This window comes from Strix aluco, chromosome 12 (genome assembly GCF_031877795.1).
Source record: "Strix aluco isolate bStrAlu1 chromosome 12, bStrAlu1.hap1, whole genome shotgun sequence".
Taxonomy (NCBI): domain Eukaryota; kingdom Metazoa; phylum Chordata; class Aves; order Strigiformes; family Strigidae; genus Strix; species Strix aluco.
The window spans coordinates 17491948-17513178 of record NC_133942.1 but is presented as its reverse complement, the minus strand read 5'-3'; the positions used below and the strand labels follow the sequence as shown (position 1 = coordinate 17513178).

Below are 21231 nucleotides of genomic sequence, written 5' to 3'. Positions count from 1 at the left end.
CAGATTAGCATTTAATTATGTATTTTGTCTTTGACTATTATTTCACTGTTTTATAAAAAACCAAATTCAATATCCATGAAGGCAGCACTGGTTCCTGGAACTGCAAAACATGTATATGCCAAAGGTGAATTTAGCTCATTATTTTTACTGTTACCTTACAAACTTACACCCTGATATTAGGAATTTGCTACAAAAAATGTGGGAAAGACTGAAGTGGACACAGCCTGAAAGCTGGCTTTTCTCTTTTGGTGTCTTTCTGCAGTTTTAGATTCTTTAGAGGAACTTCAGATTAAACCTCGTGAGCATCTTCTGAATTTGTGAGAAAGCAGTAGTTTGTAATTCCTATCAATTGACTCCTAGGTTGAAAAACAAGAGGAATTTATTTGTAACCATTTCCTAGCTTACCTGATCCTAAAGAGACAATACTCCCTATCAGGATCCAGTCACTTTTATTTTCCCAATTTGCCCGTTGCCTTTCCTGAGAGGTCACTTTATCCATAGATTAGAAATTGCATAAACAAAGATGAAATTAGTGTTCTAAGTTTAATGAATGCTGCATCTGTGTGAGACTCATTAAACAGGGGCATGAGAGAGAAACTACTTCACCACCACTATTGGAAATACCAGAATTTGAGCTGCTTGTGTGTAAAATTCCCAAAGTCTGGCATGGATTTGCCCTATGCATAGTGTATGGAAAAATGTATACAGCTCAGCCCAAAACAATAAAAGAAAAAGGTAGGAAACCCGTGGTATCTATTATGAAAAAGGTATGTATTGGGAAGTGAAATTGTCATTAAAAGCAAAAATTCCTTTACTTTCTTAGTATGTGCCTTTTTCACCCAGAACCCCAGGTGTATTGATTTTCTTTCAGTCAGGATCTGCTTGGTTTTGTCTCATTATTCACATTACTTTGACCTGACACCTCTTAGAAAGTACTTTAAAGCACTTAGTTTTACAGAAGGATTGTAAATGTTGATTATTCTCTCCCTTCTCATCGGAGGGGCAACCCTATCAGTATTTTGTGTGGTTTTTTCTTTTTTTTTCTTAATTTTTAAAGAGGCAAATCATTTATTTTTTACACAGATGTAATCTTAGAACAGTGCATTTCCTTGAAATATATAGGCAGTTTTAATTTTCTGAAATAACGGAATAAATAGAGACATGACTGTAGATGGTTTAAATCACTAACTCCATTAACTTCAGCAAACCTATGTTATTTGACATCAGTTAAAAACCTCCATCCTCATTTTGGGGCAAATCCTGTGCGAATAGGAGTAGCAGGTTTCCTCAGAGGAGGAAAAGCCTGTAGGTGGCGATGGACCCTCATGAATGAGACAGCTTTGGTATTCAGGCTTTTGTCAGATTTTTCTGGCAGGTTTTCTTTCTCTTGCCTGAACTATTTTATTTCTAATTTAATTCACCCATTCTCTCAGCGCTAATCTAACACTAGTTGCAGAAATCTTGACAACTGGAAGAAATTTCCTATATGAAGGTAAAGCAACATTTTGGTTTTATGATGGAGACAGATGCACCTTTGAGGGGTTTCTCTTAAGGCATTCTACTTCTTGTGGGGCTCTTTTTGCCTTTTCTTTTTAAATAAGAAAGAGTTGGATCCTTTACATGATCTGAAATAAAGGGGATTAGTATAGAAGCTACAGAGCAAATACATTATTTAAAAGCCTGATCTCTCTTAGTTTTACTTTTCTTCACTAGCAACTAAGATGTGCTCTGACTTAGATGTTAGTCTTAAGCAACCAGGAAGTTCTTGGGTTGTTTAAGGATAGCAGTAATAGTAAAAATACCCTAAATCAGGATATGTCACTTCCATATTTTTTTTTAGCATTCATTAGGAAATAAAGCTGGAGCAATGGGATGACTGCAAAATCCCAGAAATCTGATTTTTTAAAAAAATCTGTACTATTAATTATTAATAAATTTGACTACTGCCACAGTAAAGGATTACACTGGTACCAATAGCATCAACAGAGTTTTGATTGCTTCCCCCACCACTTCATGAAAATTAAAATCTATTATTCTTAATTGTGACATCCGCACGGTAGTCAAGCTTAGCTCGGTTTCAGGTTTTTTGTTTTAAAGGCAGTGCTGTGATTTTTGAGAAGTGTTAATAAATACGTAAAACATGTAGTGGTTTGTACTAGTCTAATATGCTGATCTATTTCAGCTTTAATGTTACCCATGTAAAGTCAGCATGTTTACTGAAAGATATGAGCGTCATATCGTGAGCAAAAGTCTCCACTAAAACAGCCTTTATCTACCCTACTAGCTCAGGTTCAGAACTTTCTACTTGCTTTTTTGGGGAAGTGGCTGTCTTCTGTACTCTCCTTCAGCTTTCATCTTTTAATGGAACAGAGGAGCTGCACAGCTCTATCAAAGCCAATTGTCAACCTTCATTAGATGTAGTCTATTGTTTGTTCAGATTAGAAATAACTGCATTACACTTTGACTTTGAAGGCTTGTTTGTTTTTAAATATACTAGGTATATGTGACCTTTTTGTCATTTGTGATGCACTTGGCTTAACAAATTTGAGATACCCATATAAACAGCAGCAAAAACTATTTGTAATGCAGGTACTTCACAGAAGGCATTTTTTGCAGGTCTAGAAAAGTAAAACAAAATCCTTCAGCTAATGCAAAGTATTTATAGATTAATATAAAATATTGTTAGCTAGCACTGTACCTCAAATACATTGCATGGGGGGGAAAAAAACCAACCACTGCTCAGTGGGAATGCAGCACCCGTTATTTAGCAGTGGGTGGGAATCCAGTTAGGCTGATGTTAAAACCCCATTATGTATTTTTCCATATGAGAACTGTTCAGATGTGGCCTCTGTCAAAACATCATGACAAGGAAGTCTAATTCCATTTAAAAAAATGCACTAAGCAAATTTTCTTTAAAATGTTTAGAATATTAAATGGGAATTGCATAATTGATACAGTGATATTAGCATTTTTATTTTTTTTTTTACCAAACATGCCCATCAGGAATTAGATGATGACTTGTTCTAGCAGTTAAGAAAACTTCCCCAGATACTTCCATGTACACATTTGGGAAAATTATTTGCGATGATATATTTCAATTTCCTTAATAAACTAGACCTGTCTTCCTAATTCCCTTTCCCTCAAGTCCCTCCACAGGGGTTAAGAAATGAAGTATTTTGAAATTATTATCAGATAACTGTTTCTATGAATAAAAAAACTAATCTTTGCTTTTAAATTATTATTTTTTTTAATATTCCAAAGCTGGGAAATAAACAGTGGCAGTAGAAAGGAAATATGAGATTAATAAAAATTTAGACATTTTGCAGAGCTACTCTGGATTGTTTTAATTTTTTTTTTTTTTCCCTGGGAAGTAGTACTTCTGTGACAGCATGCATTGCAATGGCTTTCCTGCTTTCTGTTTTAAAAGTTGTATGAATACTAGCAGAGATAGTGGTCCTTTATTGCCAATGAATACTGTCTTACACACTGATACCTATAGTAATGCATACAGAGTGACTATGAGATCAAATGCTCTGGTTAAAAAGCCTTAGGGAAGCATTATGTGTCTGAGGTCTGATCTATTGTCTGGGAGGTCGGAGAGTGTTAATGCACTCTGCAAAGATTAGACTCCCTCTCTAATTGCTCCAACACTTCCTTAAAGGATTTAAACAGTCAGGAAAGGTGATGCTCCTTGTCAATTTTTGTCTTCTGACAGCCGTTGAAGTTTATCTGTCTTTCCGCGGAGACCACTAGATCACGTAAACCAGGCAATGTCAAAAGCATGAACCCTGAATTAGGACCGAGAGCAACGAATGCCATTATTTACAACTTCGTTATTTCAGCTTTTAAATACTTTAAGGGTCGGGGAGCAGACTGCTCTTACATGCCATGCCATTTACATTTGGTGATGGGAACTCCCAAAGTCCCACGAGAAGTTTAACTCACCCAGCTTGATGAAAAGTCACACTTTTAATTCTGAAGTGGATCAGGTTATTGTCTGCATCCCTTATAGCATGGCTGGTGCTTCCCCACCACATCTCTGCGGTACCAAGTCAGTGCATGTAACAGCCACTGCTCTTGTGTGTAGTACTGATTTATTTTTCTAAATGCAGTGCTAAGTCTGAGCTACTGTGAGCCACTCTTTGCTATTTACCCCCAAATTTTCCTTCCCCTCACTAAGTACGATAAGGATTTGATTTCCTTTGGGTCATAGAGCCTGAATCACAGAAAAAAAGTCTCAGAAATCTGGTGAAGCTCAAGCAGGAAAAGTTTTTCTGCTGCTTAACCAGCATGTCCACACTGACAAGTACCTGACCCCTGTCACTGGTGTTATGAAGCAAAATAGGAATTTGACCAATGGATCAGAACCACTTAAAAGAACCAGATTGTTATTGTGCAGTCTAGCTATTTGAAAATCAGTTTGAAGCACCAAACAGTTTTGTTGCTGGTTTAGAGGACTCAGCTATTATAATGGCTTATGTTTACAAAGGATGCTGCTTTTGCTTGGAAAAAGAGCAAAGGATGAAAAAGGGTGAATGTTACTGAGAAAGGAGAAGCACAGCTCAACTCCCAGAGAATTTGGAAGATTTAATATTTCTGCAACAAGGCCATGGTATCCTAACATTGACAGTAGGGTAATGTTATTGTAAGGAGAGTGGAATTTGACCCATCTTTTTAAAAATGTCCATTCCTGTTTCACAGACAGATGCGAGTGTGTCCTGTTTCCCTGCAGCTCACACAACACAACAGGTCCTGCCTAACAGAGAGCCACCCTGTAGTTATTTTTTCTGGTGGATCAGAAGCTTTTTAATTTGAGATAGTGTCTGTGTTTTTGCTAGTCTTGCAGCATCTAAATGTGTTGGTGTATATAATCCATTTCACACATATAAATGTATAAATATGACCTATATAAATATACATATATTTAATGCCTCTTTTCTAGACTCTGAGCAGATGACGAATACAGCTGTTCAAAGGAGAAAAGGATTTTTTCTTTTTTTTTTTTTTAAAAGAAAAGCCCTCTTGGCTCTGAATCGGAAATTGAGGAGCAGAATTCATCAAGTGTATTCTGATCGTTCTCACATGGGTAGTTCCTCTTTCCCTTCCTGCATAGCATGTTCCTTTGCACTGTTGCTATATTACATGAAATGTTTCATCTGTATATAAAAATTAAAAATTCAAACAAAAATCTGGCCCACATGAAGAACAGGCCCTTTGGGCATATGGTTCATTATGCATATTCGTTTAATTACTAAAACACTTGGGATGTCTCTACTGCCCTTGCTTTCAACTTGTAAAGTTGGATCTGTTCTGCAGCGCAGAATATGTTGAACAGGCATGTGTCATAAAGGACTTCAGTTTTCTCCTACTTAAAACTCTATATAATGTTCTTGGCTGGATTGTTAGAATTTACTGAATATTAGTTCAATCCACTGCATCAAAACAGCAATTCGGGATCTCTTTTCCCTTAACACCTTCTCTAACCCCAAAAAGGCAAGTTTTACAGTGGTTAGTTCAGAGTTGTGTTTAGTATCGAAGTAATGTGAGACTAAGGATTTGGATTTCAGGCACATTTCCACAAAGCACCTAAAGTTGCATGTTGAAGCTGTATAACTTTTATTAGCTAAGAAGGGATTGCTGTGATAGTGTGACTTTAATTGATTTTCAGGGCAAACAGGTGGTGATGGTTTAGGCATCTCCTAGTCTCCTGCCATTCCTAATTTGGAGCTGCACATATAATAGCTTTATTAAAATAAACAATCTTCTGGCTTTAGTTTTACCTGAACAGCTGCCTGAAATTGCAAGAGTCTTGCAACTTTTTTTTTTTTTAGTTTGTTCGTTATTTTGGAAAGCAAGATGCTATAGGTCTGCTAGTGGAAAATCTCTATTACATAGGTATGCTGTCAATACTTAGGATTTTTTTGTGTCGCTGCTGTTGCTAGCTTACAACAGTAATTACAGTGAGTCTCCCAGTCATCTTCATGCATTTGTTCTGTAATGCAGCAATTTTGTCACACTGCAGATTATGAACCTGCTGAAATTATTTCAGTGTGTAATTGCTCTCACTGTTCTTGGTGTCCCGTGTGTGTCAGGTGTGGGGAGGGCTGGGCTTCAATTACAATTTTTGCTCTCCTCTTGACTGTGGGAAATGGATCTTGGGTAGATGCAGACACCTGGGCTCCAGCATGGGGCTGTAGTGGAGACATACAGCAGAAGGAAAGAGAACAATCTAAAATTCTTTGTCTGAAAAAGCTGTGATCTTACTACTTTATATATGCTTTATAGGTGGTTTTAGATTTCTGGGTTTATGATCTGGGTTTACTGGGTTTTTTTATTTTTAATTGTTTTCATTTAATTTTTTTGTTCCTTCTGCTCTGTTTCAGTCTGGAAACATTTCTTTAGGACTGGAGGTTTTGGAAAAGAGGGTACCAGACAGTTTTGCAGCATTAATGCATACAAGCATCTATTTCTCATTTATGTGGGTTTACTGCAACCTGTTGGGTTTTTTTTTTCATGCCATAGCTGGAGACTGCCAGGGAAATAACCTTATGTGCACTCCTCCTGCCACTGAACGTTGAATTAAGTCTAATTAAACATACTTGCATTATTAGAGAGCCCATTTTCCTTTACTCATTCAGCTCTAATATACACTATGATCGTGAAGGGGGAAGTCATTAAAGTAGTTTAAACATATTGTTTATGCCTTCAGTTTGCTACCAATTGTAACCCTATGTTGAGAGCCCAAAGTTAAAGAACACTTCCACCAAATACTCTTTCCACTTGCTGTACAATTACATCATCATCTGACCCTCACTGCTAATGTTTCTCACAATGTTAACAAATATGTTTCCAAAGTAAGTGGACATTTATCAGCTCAGCTAATGATAAATTTTTTCATGACCCTTTTAAGGTGTTCACCTTATCCAGAATAAATAAAATTAACCTACATTTTTGCCTCCTTTAAATAGCGCAGATATTTTTTTCTGACACTTTTTAGAAGAATTATTTACTATAAGATCAGGCTTTTAACTTGCATAATGCCTGTCTTCCCTGCAAATAGATCATGACTTTCTGTATGAGAGTAATTCCGAAACTATGACCTTGCTGATAAACAAACCAAAACATTAGAGATAAAAATGACTATTTAATTTAGCTATGATATAAAACAACACATTTTTTTTTGGCATGCCACCTCCCCTTTGTTTTAGGATCTTCCTCCGTTGCCTTTGTCTTTGATAGTTAAGCCTTTAGAAATAACATGCAGATTTATTCCCCTGACCCACTCCCAGTGGATTACCCCAAAAAGATAGAAAACTGTTGTAATATTTTTTCCCTGTTTTTTCAATTTTAAGCTTTATTGCTGGAGGGTCTTAACTGTATTTTACTTGGCACGGGAAATGTAAAATATGTTAGATAAAAACATGAGGGAAAAATTAGACCAGTCAGCTTGCTAGCAAACAGCTATTTCTTCAGTGTCTGCAGCCTAAAAGGATTTGAAATCTTTTACTCTAAAACTGTTGTACATGTATAAATATAGAACCCCAAACTTGTGGTGTTGTAGTCGGGTTTGTTTTGATTAACCTCTTTTGGGGTTAGGAGTAAAGAGAAAGTACCAGCCATAAGAAATCTGTACAGGGGCACCCTGTTAGAGGTGTGGTGGGCTCTTAGGCTTTGGGGTCTAAGTGTATGTGTCTTAAAGTACAAAGACAACACTGCCAGACACACACCCTTTTGTGCTGAAAATTATCATCCACACTAACCAATTTGACAGAGAATCTTCAAATAGCTGGAATGCCATATATAAATCTTAACTTACATATAAACTTAACAGGTGATAAGTTCAGTGAAATGAAGCAAGCAGCTCTTCCCTGACTCCTCATTAAGGAAAGATCTCTAAGGATCTTGTTTTTAATTTCCTAGGCAGGCTAATCTCATTAATGTAACCAAAATAATCAAAATAAGGGAAAATCCTCACTTTTTAATTAGCTTTATTTTGTTATTGTTTATCTCTTTCCAAGTCCAGGAATTGTTATGAATAAAGAATAAATCCATTGAACATGTTAATGACACAAATAATTCAGGATCAGAGTGCAGACATTTTGTGTTTGCAGTCTTAAGTGTAGCATCCCAGCCTTCCCTGATGAAGTTACCAACAGCAGTGCCCCAAGAGGATGGTGGAGAACAGATTGTAATATTGTCAACTCTTCTGATTTCACTGTGACTTTTGCAGAATAACATGCTTTTTCTTAAAGCACCATTTCTTGGAGTCCTATGATTGCACATGAATCACAGCTTTCATTTAAAACACAAATGAGTTTCTACTTCCTAGCAGCAGCAAAGAAAATGAGATCCCCCTGAAGAGTCTAAACCAGACAGTGATAAAAAAGGCCCTAACACATATTGACTTAAACAATATGAGATTTTTCGTATGTTCTTTGGGGATTTTTTTGTTGGTTGTTTTATTTTGTTGGGAGTGGGGACATTGGGTTTTTTATTTTCTTTTTGAATGTTCAAACTGGTGTTAAAATTGTGATCCTGATGACCACATTTCCTATCCTTTGAAGGCTTTATTCTATCACTCCTTTTCTTTGTTGCATCCTCACACATAGTGTAAATTGTCAACCACAAATCGGGTGTCTGGCGTTTTTTTCAGCCCCTTAACCTCATCCTGGGCCATTTTCTCAGCAAGCTGCAGTTGGGACAAGCAGGGATGGGACACATGGGTATGGCAGCAGGACATGGCTTCACAGCTGTGTCATTTAGCCTACACAGACAACCGAGGTGGACAGACACGGCCATGTTGTTTGTTACACAAAGCATCTTCTGAATAAAAATCAGGTAGATCTACATGGTAGAAAATTGTACAAACATATCCTTTAGTCCTACTTCTCAGTTCTGTGCAGTCATGCATGTAACACAGACAGAGTTATTTTGGGGCACAATTTGATGTTTTAGTTTGGTTTTGGGGAGTTTAGGTGGATTTTTTTAATGTGTGTCTGTCTTTGTTTTTCGATTCCAATTGTGTTTGCGCTTGCAATAGAGAGCTAAGCTTTTTGCCTGTGGTACACCCTTAAAAAATTAGTAAGTTGTACGCTGATGTGTGGAGCAATGCAGAGATAATTTGTAATGTGGCATAAATATTTAAAGACCTCTATTCCTTCAGGTCATTTTTGATTTTGGTCATCGCCATTCAATACAATGCACGTTTTATACCATCGTTGAGATGCTTTGTGTTCTTTTGCTGGGGACACAAAAAAGCAAATTGAATCTAAAGTAAATAGGTTTCTTCTGACAGTGCTGGTTTATTTAAGTATAATTTCTCTTCCTGCTGCATTTTTTGTTATTGCATCGCAATGAGGGAGTGACTCTGCTCATAACTGACCCCTCCTTGAGCTCCCGCTTGTTGGCTATGAAGTGTCATAGGAGCGCTCTCAGCTGGCTGTGGCACAGTGAGAGAGCATCATATGAATGCAGGAAGGAGGCTATTAGCAAGGGTGATTCTGGAATGCATCTTTGGGACAGGATCTGTTCTGAAAGAAGAAATTATCTTTGGGAGAAGGACTTTAGAGGGAAATGCATGCTGTGTGACTGCCTCAACTGTTACTTGCCGTGCCCTGTGGTGGGGCTGTGTTAGACTACTTTCCCTAATTGTTATAGGCTTCTTTTTTTAATATTCTCATTAGTCCAATGGATAAGCCAGCCCAAGAGCGCAAGCCTCATTACTGCACTCATATCAGCCTGAGCCCACACTGTGTACCCTGATTTTTGTTAGCGTGGGCTCAGGACTACTGTGTTCATGCATCCGTATTGCCTGTATCTGGAAAAGATACCTCTATATATCCAGATATCCATACACATACGCAGTTGTAATGCTCTATGTGAGTGTGTTCATTCTCTCCTGTACTCTTTTACTCTCCCTTTCTAAGGGCAGGAATAAGTATCTGTCAGAAATAATTTGTTGTTGACAGGCTTATTGCCTCCAAGGGATTTGAGTGCCCTTTTGGGGAGCCAGTATCTTGTGTTATTGGCTAATATCCTGTATTTTGTTTGGGGCAGAGGGACTGAAAGCTTAAAAAAAAATGCTAGAGTATTTGTCCTTGAATATTTAGCTGCAGAAATTTTTTTATAGAGTCCATTTGTGCATACATGGCAGCTTGAGACTACATAACCCATAGATAAGTTAAAAATATGTAATTCCTCTCCCCTGTAAATAAAGGGGGGCACACCTTTGTGTCTCAAATCAAAATCAGTGTTTTGTTTTAGTTCAAAACATAACTTGGGCATTCACAACAGTATCAGCTCAAGTTTTTCTCCTGGCTTCAATAATTGCACAGATCGTGTTTATAAATTGCAAGGAAACTTTTGATGAAGCTGTTAGTAGTTTAGAGTTCAGTTAAATTGTGTGTGGTTTTGAAACTTGGAGTTTCGAATAATATTTTTCACAGCTCTGCTGATGAGGCATTTCATTAGCATTGGAGCCTACACTGGCTGAGAAAATAACCTTTTACCATAGGTTCCTTGCATGCATTTAATCTCCTTTCACTTTTATTTTTTCCATCTGATGGAATGTATTCCTCTCCTTCTCCATCGCTGTTGTTTTCCAAGAATTATTCTGTCACACAACACAGCATCTTTTACTTCTTCACAAACACTTACCAAGTCAAAAAGAGCCTGTTTTTAGAGTTTAAAAAAAACATAATTACTGTGTAGAAGAATTACACAGAAAAACCTATCTACTGCTAGGTTTCTAAACATCTTAAAACTGTTCTATCCCATGACTGTGGGTTTGCTGGTGACAAATGTTTTATGGGCATACTTTAGTAGACACTCGTCTAAAATCTGTTCTTAATAGTCAGATTCTAAATTGGAACCAGAGGGGCGGAAAAACCAGATTTGAAACGTGTTTCTAGGGGTTTGTTTTTACTTTCAGTTGAGACTGCCTTCTCTCATCTTTTGTACTGCTGTCAAAAGGGCCACTCTCATGGTTGTTCAAACTCCATGCTTCTTGACAGGAACAGTTGGACCCCTCTTCAATGATTTTCAGATGAAACGGCTTCCAAACCTCCAGAGCTTTAACTTGTAGTTATTAGGTCCTTTGAAATAGCAACACATTAATCAGCTGAAATCAAGTGGTGCTTTCTCCAAGGCTGTGATATTGCTGTTCTCTTCTAGGTAGAACTCTAGTCTAAATACTAGTTTCAAGAGCGTTTTTTTTTTTCCCCTCCAGATAGGTCTATCCCATTTCTGTTTCTATTTTGATCATTGTTTTATAATGCTGTGAATTAAATTGCTTAGTTCTGTAATAGGCTTTTATACTCTCAAATTGCATTAAAAGAAGTAATGCAGAAAGCTAGTTTCCACTTGTTTGACTTTTATTTTAAAATTGGCTACTGTCCTTTTAACTTTCCTCATGCACAGTATAAAGCCCAGCAGAAAAGGTATCAATGATGTAATGGATTATGTCTGACAGAACTTGTTCTAACGATGATGTGAAACACTGAAAAAAATACGGTTTGTTAAAACTGGATCATTTGTAATAGGGGCTTGGTTTCTGTCCCTGACTTCTGTGGTATTGGGCAAGTGATCTGAACCTGTTAATGACTTCCCTTACCGGTCTATGTATTAGGCAAAAGACAGACTAGGTATTACAAGAAATCAAGAAGATACTGTTCCTTGTAATAGCCATTATATACATCAGCAGCTGAACCATTGTTGAGTTTTGGCAAAAAGTATTGCTAAGAAAAAAATTTAGGGAGGATAATGCAAGAGCTTCTCCCAGGCATAAGATATCACTGGGGAGAAAATAAAAACATGCATGATTGAGAACCTTGTAATTTGAGGAGTGGCTGTCTATATCACAGGGCTGCTGATGCTGTAGTCAGTGTCAGGTTGCTGCATGAGAGTTGATAAAATAGGACATGGGCCTGTTTGGAACTGCTTTTAAAACTGATGCAGCAGAACTATTCAAAAGGCTGTTAGAATGCAGGAATATTTCTGTTCGCTTTATAAACACCCTCTGAACTTTTATTATGTACTGTATGTTCACAGCAATCATTTCCCATACCTCCGAGGCTAAATAATTTCTGAATAGCTAAATCAATTTGTCTTGTGTCTGTGTTGTGTCACAGTAATGAAAGTTCCTTTTACTGCAGCAGTAGCAGTAACACAACTCTTCTAAAGGAGATGTGGGAGCTCTATCAAAGCATCGTTGTCTGAGTTATAACTCAGCAACTGATTAACCAGTCAGCATTAGAAAGGAAGCGACAGTATGCCTCAGCTATCAATTGAGACTATAGTGAGATTTTGTAATTAAGTTTTAAGTTTTATTTAAGGTCTGAAACTTAATAATACACAAAATGTACTGTTGGATCTGAAATCACCAAGGTCTTGATTTTGTATCTTGCTTAAATGACCTGTGATTGCAAGGTTGTATTATACTTGCAACTGAACAGAGTGATGTTCATATAGGATGGTGACAGATGCACTAAAATTGGTTCAAGTCCTGTAATTGAATGAATGAAGAGAGGTTCTTCAAAAGCTTCATTGACTCCTGTAGGACTTTGCCTAGCTGACTGCCAGTGGAGTCTTTTTGCTGCGTCAGGAGAAGACTGAGTTTGTTAATACCTCAGGGAGATGATGTAGATGCAACCTGCTGAAGCAAATGTTTTGAATTAATACCTGTCAATATGAATTTCCTTGGAGGTGTTTACATAAGGATCAGATATATATTTATACGGGTGTGTGTCTGTTTTTATCTGTCTATACATACCTGAGATAGGTATCTGTATAGATATGTACAGTAACAAGTCCTTGTTCTTTAGAGTGACATTTGGGATAGGACAGGAGCTGGTATCACCTTCACTTTGTCTTACAAAGCAAGTAGAGATTCATTCAAGGGAGCTGGAATAGCTTCAGAGGAACTTGTTCAGGTTAGAACTTTTCATTTATGGAAGACTTTTTTAGCTTGGAATATCATTTTTTGCAGTCTTTATTAACTAAAGCCATGCAAGACTCCTGTAAGACAGATCAAGTACTGTGCCTTCTTGGCCAGGATTCATGTATTTCTGTTGCCTTGCTCACATATGAAATGTGGCTGTTGGAATCATTATCACTTCTAATTTTTTAGTATGCTGAAAACCAGGATCAAAGAGAAAAAAATCAAAACCGAATCCTCTTCTACGTTCTTATGCTGCAAATCAATAGTATAGGGATATATTGTCTGGATGTCAGCCCATTTTATAAATTAATATATCTCAAAGATTGTTTTACTGGCCTACAAATGCCAAGAACAGGATGACAGTCTAATTCCTTGCATAGTAACAGCTAACATAAAATCAGGTTCACTCTAGAAAATGTAACTGCTGTTTGGGCAGGGTTATGGATACAGTTGTTTCTTGGTTTATGTTTGGCCCCTGGTAGATATTAACTGACCATTTGTCTGATGTAAGACAAATCTTTTTGTTTAAAAGTTACAACAACTGCTGTTTTGTAGGGGTATAAATTCTCACCCTGCTGAATGCAGTGGGAAGTGCTGCTTTGGTACAGTGTGGTTAGACTTTCAGGTCCATAACACAAAATACATTGCCATAAATATCCTATTCTGCAAGTGCCAGCGTTGCCTTTATATGTAGTGGCTGATGGGCCAAGGATGAAGGGAGGTAGAGATTGAGCTTTCTCATTACCCATATTGTTTTCCCTTCATTGCAGTTTGAGATACATTAACTGGATCCGACTAATTTTCACCTACCTGTAGTATTCTAAAAACAAGATTTTTGTTTCTGATCATTCCAGGTTCCCTCAGGGAAAGAAAAATCAGATAAATGTGTTTGTGCCTTGTCTTTAAAGGAGATTGTTTAAAATAGCTTCAAGTTACTACCAGCGTTAGGCAGTTCTTCTGGAAACGCATTGTATGAGTAGAAAAGGAAATGGGATCACAACATGCATTTTATGGCAGTTCTGGATTTAGTTTATTAACTTTGCATTGCCAACCACTCCAAGTTTGCAATCCGTTTGGGTATCGTTGGTACTTGTAAGATAGGATTGCAGTTTGGCTTGGTATAATTTATTTTTTTTTTAAATCTGAAGTGCTTTTTAAATCCCCATCATGTTAGTTACGTGTTTTGCTGATCCAATTTGCAGAACAGAACTTCAAAATCTGGCTTCTGGTTTTGCTATTAGTGGATTTTGTCAGATACCACTCCAAATGCACAAACTCATACTGCTTCTGGGCAGAGACACTCCAAGCAGCCAGTGGAATGGGAATATGCTGTGCTGAAAAATGGCAAGGGTGTGAGAATGGAGACTAGGCTCCCTTTCCAAAATAACACATCACATGCAGCCCTAGAGCCTTGCCTCCTGGAAGGTGATGGTCCTTTCTCTGTGTCGCTATGCCAAGAACATAGGTGGATTAATGGTGAAGAAGTATTTGCTGATCTTCCCCTGTGGAGTGACGAGGGAGGTCAATGGCTCCTGTTGCACAAGAGGAAGAAAGGCTCCTGTAGTCTGTGAAAGACCCCCTGGCAATTAGGGTTTGATGAAGTGGAGCAGGTTTACCTGTAAAAGTGGGTCAGTTATACACTAGCACTAAGGACAAAAGGCTTTCAGGCTTGAGGGGGTCCCAGGAAGGAGTGAATAAAACCTCTGGACTAACCTCATATTTGTGGCCTTGTACTTCACCAGAAACAGGGGAGGAGAAGCTAACAAATGGCAGCCTAATGGATTCAAACAGAATAGAAAGCACACTTTGCAAGCAGTTTTTCTTTGCCAAAATAATAATATGAATGAGGTTAACAGAGATTCAAGGATGAATGTACATAGGGATGATGACTGGAAGGCCTTCTTACATATCTGTCTCTGTAAAGAGTTGCATGTATTCCCTTCTGCTGCTTTATTTCTCTCAGGTATTTGTGGTCACCGTCTGGAGTGTGGAACTGTACATGGTGCCCCTGGCTCTGCTGGTGCTCTTTGCATACAACTTCTCCCTCGTCACAACTGGGAAGGTCAGCAACACCCAAGATGCCCAGGCAAGTAAAGTGACAATAACATTTCTGGCAGCCCCAGCTTGAATTTGCCCTTGAGCAAAATGTCATGCATTTTAATGGCATTAAACTAGTTGTATAGCTAAACAGCATTTTCATTTCAAAGTTACTGAAAAGAAACCTCAACCCTCTCAATTTTCATGATTAAATTCAAGCATTAAACCATTCAGAGTAGTAGGAGAAGACGACAAGAGTGTGTAGGAGGAGGATTTCACTTTCTAAATAACTACAAATGTTTTTAACTAAGCTGAATTAAGAAAGACTTACAAAGCAACAAGTTCCTAAAACCTGTGCTCCTACTGCTCTTACACTTTGCATCACACTGATGCTTCATGATTCACAGATGAGGAAAATCAATAGAAAGTGAAAGAGAAGTTAGTTGTTTTTAAACCTTGACCTGTGATCTGAGACTTTAAGAAGCCCTTACTACTTCTTCCCATCCCCCGCTTTTAAATGACAAATGCTTTTTTTTCCCAGAAATTTAGCCTTCAGTTTTTTTAACTTGATGTGGGGGAAAAAAAAGATTTTGATACAAAAATAGTTACAACATGTGTGGCAAAGTGCTGCTGTTGGGATATGAAATGCTATTTGATGTTGACCACTGTCTTTACTTACATAACAATGGTAATTAGAGTTTGAAATGAGAGTAAATTCATAGATGTCCATAATATTCTGTTTTTAAATGTCTACTAAGTACAGTAATGAAATACAGGCCAAATTATAGCTTCCTTCTAACTTTTGATAAAGATGATTGACATTTGTACCCATGAAGAATACCTTTGCTCAAACAACTCAAGTGGATTTTATACAAACAAATAACATTCTAGAATTACAAAGGTCAATAGCTGGTTTATTATTTTTAGTGGGAAAAGCTGCTCCTAGTTTAGTTTTCATCCATTCCGAAGTGGAAAGATTGTTAGAAAATAGGGAAAGTTGCGTTATCCTGGACATAGGCTTGATTTGAAAACAAATGGTAAAAGAAATGCATTTCTCCAATTTCAGCCAAGTCCAGAAGACATAGAAAGATATTGTGTGTCTTCAGTGACTACTTTATTTCATCAAGAAAATGAGAACTTCCCATGTGGGAGAATCCCAGGCAAACAGGTGTTTTTGTTTTTAATACAAAAGACGATATAAAATAACTACTTACCCAGGAAAAAATACGTAGAGAATACCTTCCAGCGCCCATCACTCACTCTGGGGTGAGCTTCTTGCATGTTCAAGTGAGGAGAGTCTCACATACATCAGAAAAATTGAGCAGTACACCATTTAGGTGTATACTACAAAAAGGCTATATCTGAAAATACAGGCTAATTGTAGTAATACTGAAGAAAGGTTCATCAGAAAATTGGCCCTTTTCCTGTCACACATCCTGCAAGCAATGCAATGCCATGAAATTCAGGGGTGCATTTTGCATAAGCAGACTTACACATCTGCCCAAGTGCTTTGCAGGATTGGGATCATATGGAACAAGTAGTCAAAGTGCCTTTAATATTACCTGATTTCTTTTTTATGTGTGTCTATGATTCTAACCATCTGTAGGTCAAAAACAGACAATCAGGTGCTACCCCTAGTCACATCTGTCCTGCAGATGAGAAAAGGTTTTCTTCAAAATACCAATGCTTTTTACACAGTCATTTATTTATTTTTCACTTCTTCAGACCTTGGCTGCATGTGCACTACCTTTGGCTTTTGTGTGCCAACATGCACGTTTCACGTATATAGAAGAATGTGAGCAACAATCTTTGCAAAAGTGGACCTCAAATTCTCTCTGATTTCTGTGCTATAAAATGGGAATAACAGTATTAACCTTGTACACATGATCCAGTTGCCAGGAGGCTAAATTAGTGAATATTGGTAAAATGGCTTATGATTTACAGATGAGGAGCTTCTATAGAAATGTAAACCATGATCAGCCTTGAGAAGAGAAGACTTAGGGGAGACCTTATCACCATGTTCCAGTATTTAAAGGGTGGCTACAAAGATGATGGAGACTACCTTTTTACAAGGAGTCACATGGAAAAGATGAGGGGTAGTGGGTACCAGTTACTGCTGGAGAGATTCCGACTGGACACAAGTGAACGATTTTTCACAATGAGAACAATCAGCCACTGGAATAATCTCCCCAGGGAAGTGGTGGATTCCCCAACATTGGACACTTTTAAGATTCATCTGGACAGGGTGCTGGCCCATCCTGTCTAGACCGTGATTTTGCCAAGAAAGCTTGGACCAGATGATCCTCGAGGTCCTTTCCAACCTGGTATTCTGTGGTTCTATGATCAGGGTTAATTCAGCTGCTCAGGGTATTCTGGAGAGCCAAAGAGTAAATCTGGGTATCTGAGCTCTCAGTACTTTCTGCATACTAGATGCAACCGCTTTTCTGTAGAAAAGAAAAAGAAAAAAAAACCCCAAACCAAAACCACTCAACCTCCCCAAAAAACCCCAAATCCAAACCATCTTTTTGTTGTGATTCTTCACATTGTTTGCATGTTTCCTGTATTTAAAGTTGTAGTACACCGATTCAAATGTACCTATTAAATAACCAAGGAAAAACTTGGAGGACTCTGTTAAAGGCTTACCTTATTAAATACCTGGACTGAAAGCCAAGTGCTCCTAATTTTAAGCTTTAACCAAGTCTTTTGTGTTTTCCCCTACCTGTCATCATAGAAGTTAAAGGGAGGAAATAATGCTGCATAGAAATACGACTGTGACTTGTGAGATTGATTATGTTCATACTAATGTATTTTCTCAAGTCTAATGTTTCAGTAATGGCTCTAAAGGGAGGGAGCAGTCATTGTAGCAGTGAGGATGGAACAAGTTGAGTTTAGAGTCCTCAGCCTTGACATACCGGCTGGTTCATTTGTCAGACTAAGAACAAAGCTGTTTACAGACAGTAAAAGTTGGCAATGAATTTGAAAGCCTGTTGCCTTCAAACTGCTGGACACAGTCACTAATGCTTTATTTAGACTTGATATTTGTATAGGGTATTGCATGCTTTGTTCAGGATATCACAAAAAAATAAGTCCTTGAATACAAAACATTATGTCTGAAAGGTGAAAGTGGTGAGGTTTTTTGATGACTTGCAATAGAAGTGGGAGAAAACTGTGTAATGAAATGTTGTGGGAGTATCATAAGCTTTTTTGAACATTGCCTGTCACTGAAAAATAAGTGTAGTGTTTTATAATATGGACATCTGCTTTTGCAGGAGCTTATGGGCTTGGATGAAGATGAGGATGAAGATGATAAGGTAAACATATCTCACAAGTGTGTTAGCTAGAATCAGAAGGAACGTGGGAGAGCACAAACCCACCATCCTAACTCCATGAGATCTTCATTTATTATCTGTATTAACTGGGAAAACAATTGTTACCAGTTTGCTGATTGGCAAATTTGAAAGTATGAAAAGATTGGTTTGTGTAACATTCCATAGTGGCATTACCTATGCTCGACTTCTGAACATAATTGAATCTGAGCAGTCCCCAGTTTGTGCTTGAAATTATAGCAGGCACTTGTTCATGTATGTGCACTTACAGGTATGTGTATGGGTGGATGAGGTGCAAAGACACGCATGACTATGTAAAATCCCTTATCATCTCCATTTCGAGTGTTGGATGACATTCTGTACTAATGGCTTTCCCCAAATGATTTGGCATTTCCATTTCTGTAGGCCAGAATTGGTGTGATACGTGGAGGACTGGTTAGAATTTTCTCAACATTTCTTTCAGAGCCTGGGAAAAAACAGTTTTAGTTCATCAGCTGAAATGTAGAAAGAATCGGAATTGGCAAGGCCTGGTTTTTATTTTATTAGAGCATACTTACTCATTCTTCTCACTGTGAAAAATTCATTGGATTTTTTTTTTCAAGTTTATCAAACCACAGTGACAAATGATAAAAGGATTAGGGGGCATGACATATGAAGAAAGATTAAGAGAACTTAATGTATACAGCTTGAAAAAACATAAGTAAGTGAAGGAGGATCTGATAATCTATAAATACTTTAAAGCTAAAAGGTGAGGAATTATTTAACGAGCAACAGCATGCAAAGGAACATTAGCTGTTAGGAAGAAAATGTTCACAAGGCGATGTGAAACTTTCAAATTGCATACTAAGTTAATAAGACTCTTCTTGAATATTCTGTGTTTTAAGAGTGTTACAGTGAAATTGTTGATCATTGAAAAGTAAATCAATACCATAGTTAGCAAGTGTACCTTAACTTTTCTCAGTCACAGACACTAGAATTGAAGCTCAGCAGACTAATTGATGAAAACAGTTATTTAAATTTAACCAGCTCCTCTGTGGTGGTTATATTTTAATGAGCAACCAGAAATCCATCAAAGTTATAAAATAAACTTTAGACAATCTAGTTGAATTACAGGTTTCTTGTAACATGCAATAATTGTTTAAATGTTCTCATTTATAATTCACTCTTTGCATTGTAAAATTAGTCAACTAAATGGACCAATATCTGGAACTCATCAGAAGTTGCTAAATGAAAGTTACATCTTTTTCAAAGGGATACTGTGTATATCTAAAAGTCAATAATTTCTGTTTGGTGGGCACCCAAAGCTAGACACCTGTAAATATTGACCCTATATCTTGTTTGTGTGATGCCTGAATCTGTAACTTATTTGCTGGAACGAATCCCATTTACTTTCTTCTTTAATATTCCTTTTTTTCATTTGCAAGTGCTGAGGTGGAAAAAAAAAAAAAGTAAAATTCTATTAAATAGATATTTAATCCTCTGTTTCCAGTGCTGTGCAACAGATTCATTACTTCAAAGCCAGAATATTCTAGGTTACATTTACCCTAGATTTAACTCCAGTGACTTTGGTTCTCTGTATAAATACAACTGGGTCACTTAAATATGGATCTAATCACTTTGCATTTTCGCCACCCCCCCACCCCTCCCCCCTGCTAAACAACTTCACTGTCATTCTCTTTCTTGGTTTCTTTTAACTAAGTATGCAGATTTGGGAAAACTCCTGAGAGTCAGTGTTGAGCTGCTGTTGAATTGGCCCTACCATTTTGTAATCAGCGTTGCCTCTATCTCCATTTCACACATGTACAGTGACTCTTTGAAATGGAGACCTGGTAACACTGGCTGAAGCTACTCAGAGTAGACACCTCCAGCAGGCTTCCTCGTCAAGATAACCCTATATATCCCAACATTACAGCAATAATAATTCATAGCTTGTATTAATTGATATACTAGTGTTATGAGTCTATGGAATTCTTACACAGAACTATCAGGAGAGAGAACTGCTAGCCACTGCATATCCCACGGCAAGTGCTGTGCAGCACTGCCTTAATGTCTTCATCCTGTCCTGGATATATCCCCTTTGCATCAGTGATGGACTATGCTTGTACTCTGATGACTTGCATCTTTAAGTACATTAGGTTATTCTAAGTGACTTTTCCAAGTCTGAGGGTGGCCAGTGCTCTCTAGGGAGTGTCAGAAAAATGTAATTTTATGACGTTATCTCATGGCAATGTCAACATTTAAACAGACAACTATACTTTAAAAAGAAGTCTGTGTATTTTTTTTTCCTCCCTAATACAAGAACTCCTAAAGTTGAAATCTGCTAGTTGGGTTGTGGTATACGAGGTCACTGTTTCTGTTTCCTATCATCATGCTGTATCAAAATACTCACACACATAGCCTTTCTGGGTTCTGCTGCATGTTAGACATAACAGACCATGCTTCTGGGAATTGTAACACACCCTTGAAGAGATGAACTGTTTACAAATTATAAATACACTGACACTTAGTTCAAAAACCCAAGAGCAGATTAACTCCCTCCACCTAAACTATCTGTCTTAAATGACAGGGCTTAATTGCCAACTCCCCTTTTCTTTCCCCCTCTCCCCTCCACAAATACCAGCATGAGGACTGTAAAAGATAAGAGAGCTCTGTCCCTTTGGCACAAGCTGTTTGGTGGATGAATGCCTTCTCGGATTTGTGCCATCTTGGACATGGAGTTCTGGGGTCTGTCAGGCTGTCTGAATAAGGATTGTTTTAAAATTACATCACTGAAACATCTTTTGCCTGTCAGTAGAAAGGTATAGACAAGTTACATGCAGCTCAGTGTAAGTTGTCTGATTGTTGACCACTTCTGTTTATTTTACTCTTTTTTTTTTTTTCTTTTTTTGACAATGACTGTAGAGCTTCAAGAGCAGACAGTTGCCCTGTTGA

The 21231-nt window shown here is 37.6% G+C and overlaps 1 protein-coding gene across 1 annotated transcript in view; it reads left to right on the top strand.

The window, feature by feature from the left end:
- Positions 1-21231, top strand: part of MCTP2 (multiple C2 and transmembrane domain containing 2) — a 121146-nt gene that overhangs the window by 82800 nt on the left and 17115 nt on the right. The window contains exons 19-20 of the mRNA XM_074837539.1: positions 14901-15023; positions 18244-18285. Of these exons, the coding sequence (XP_074693640.1) occupies positions 14901-15023; positions 18244-18285 (165 nt within the window). The remainder of the gene's footprint in view (positions 1-14900; positions 15024-18243; positions 18286-21231) is intronic.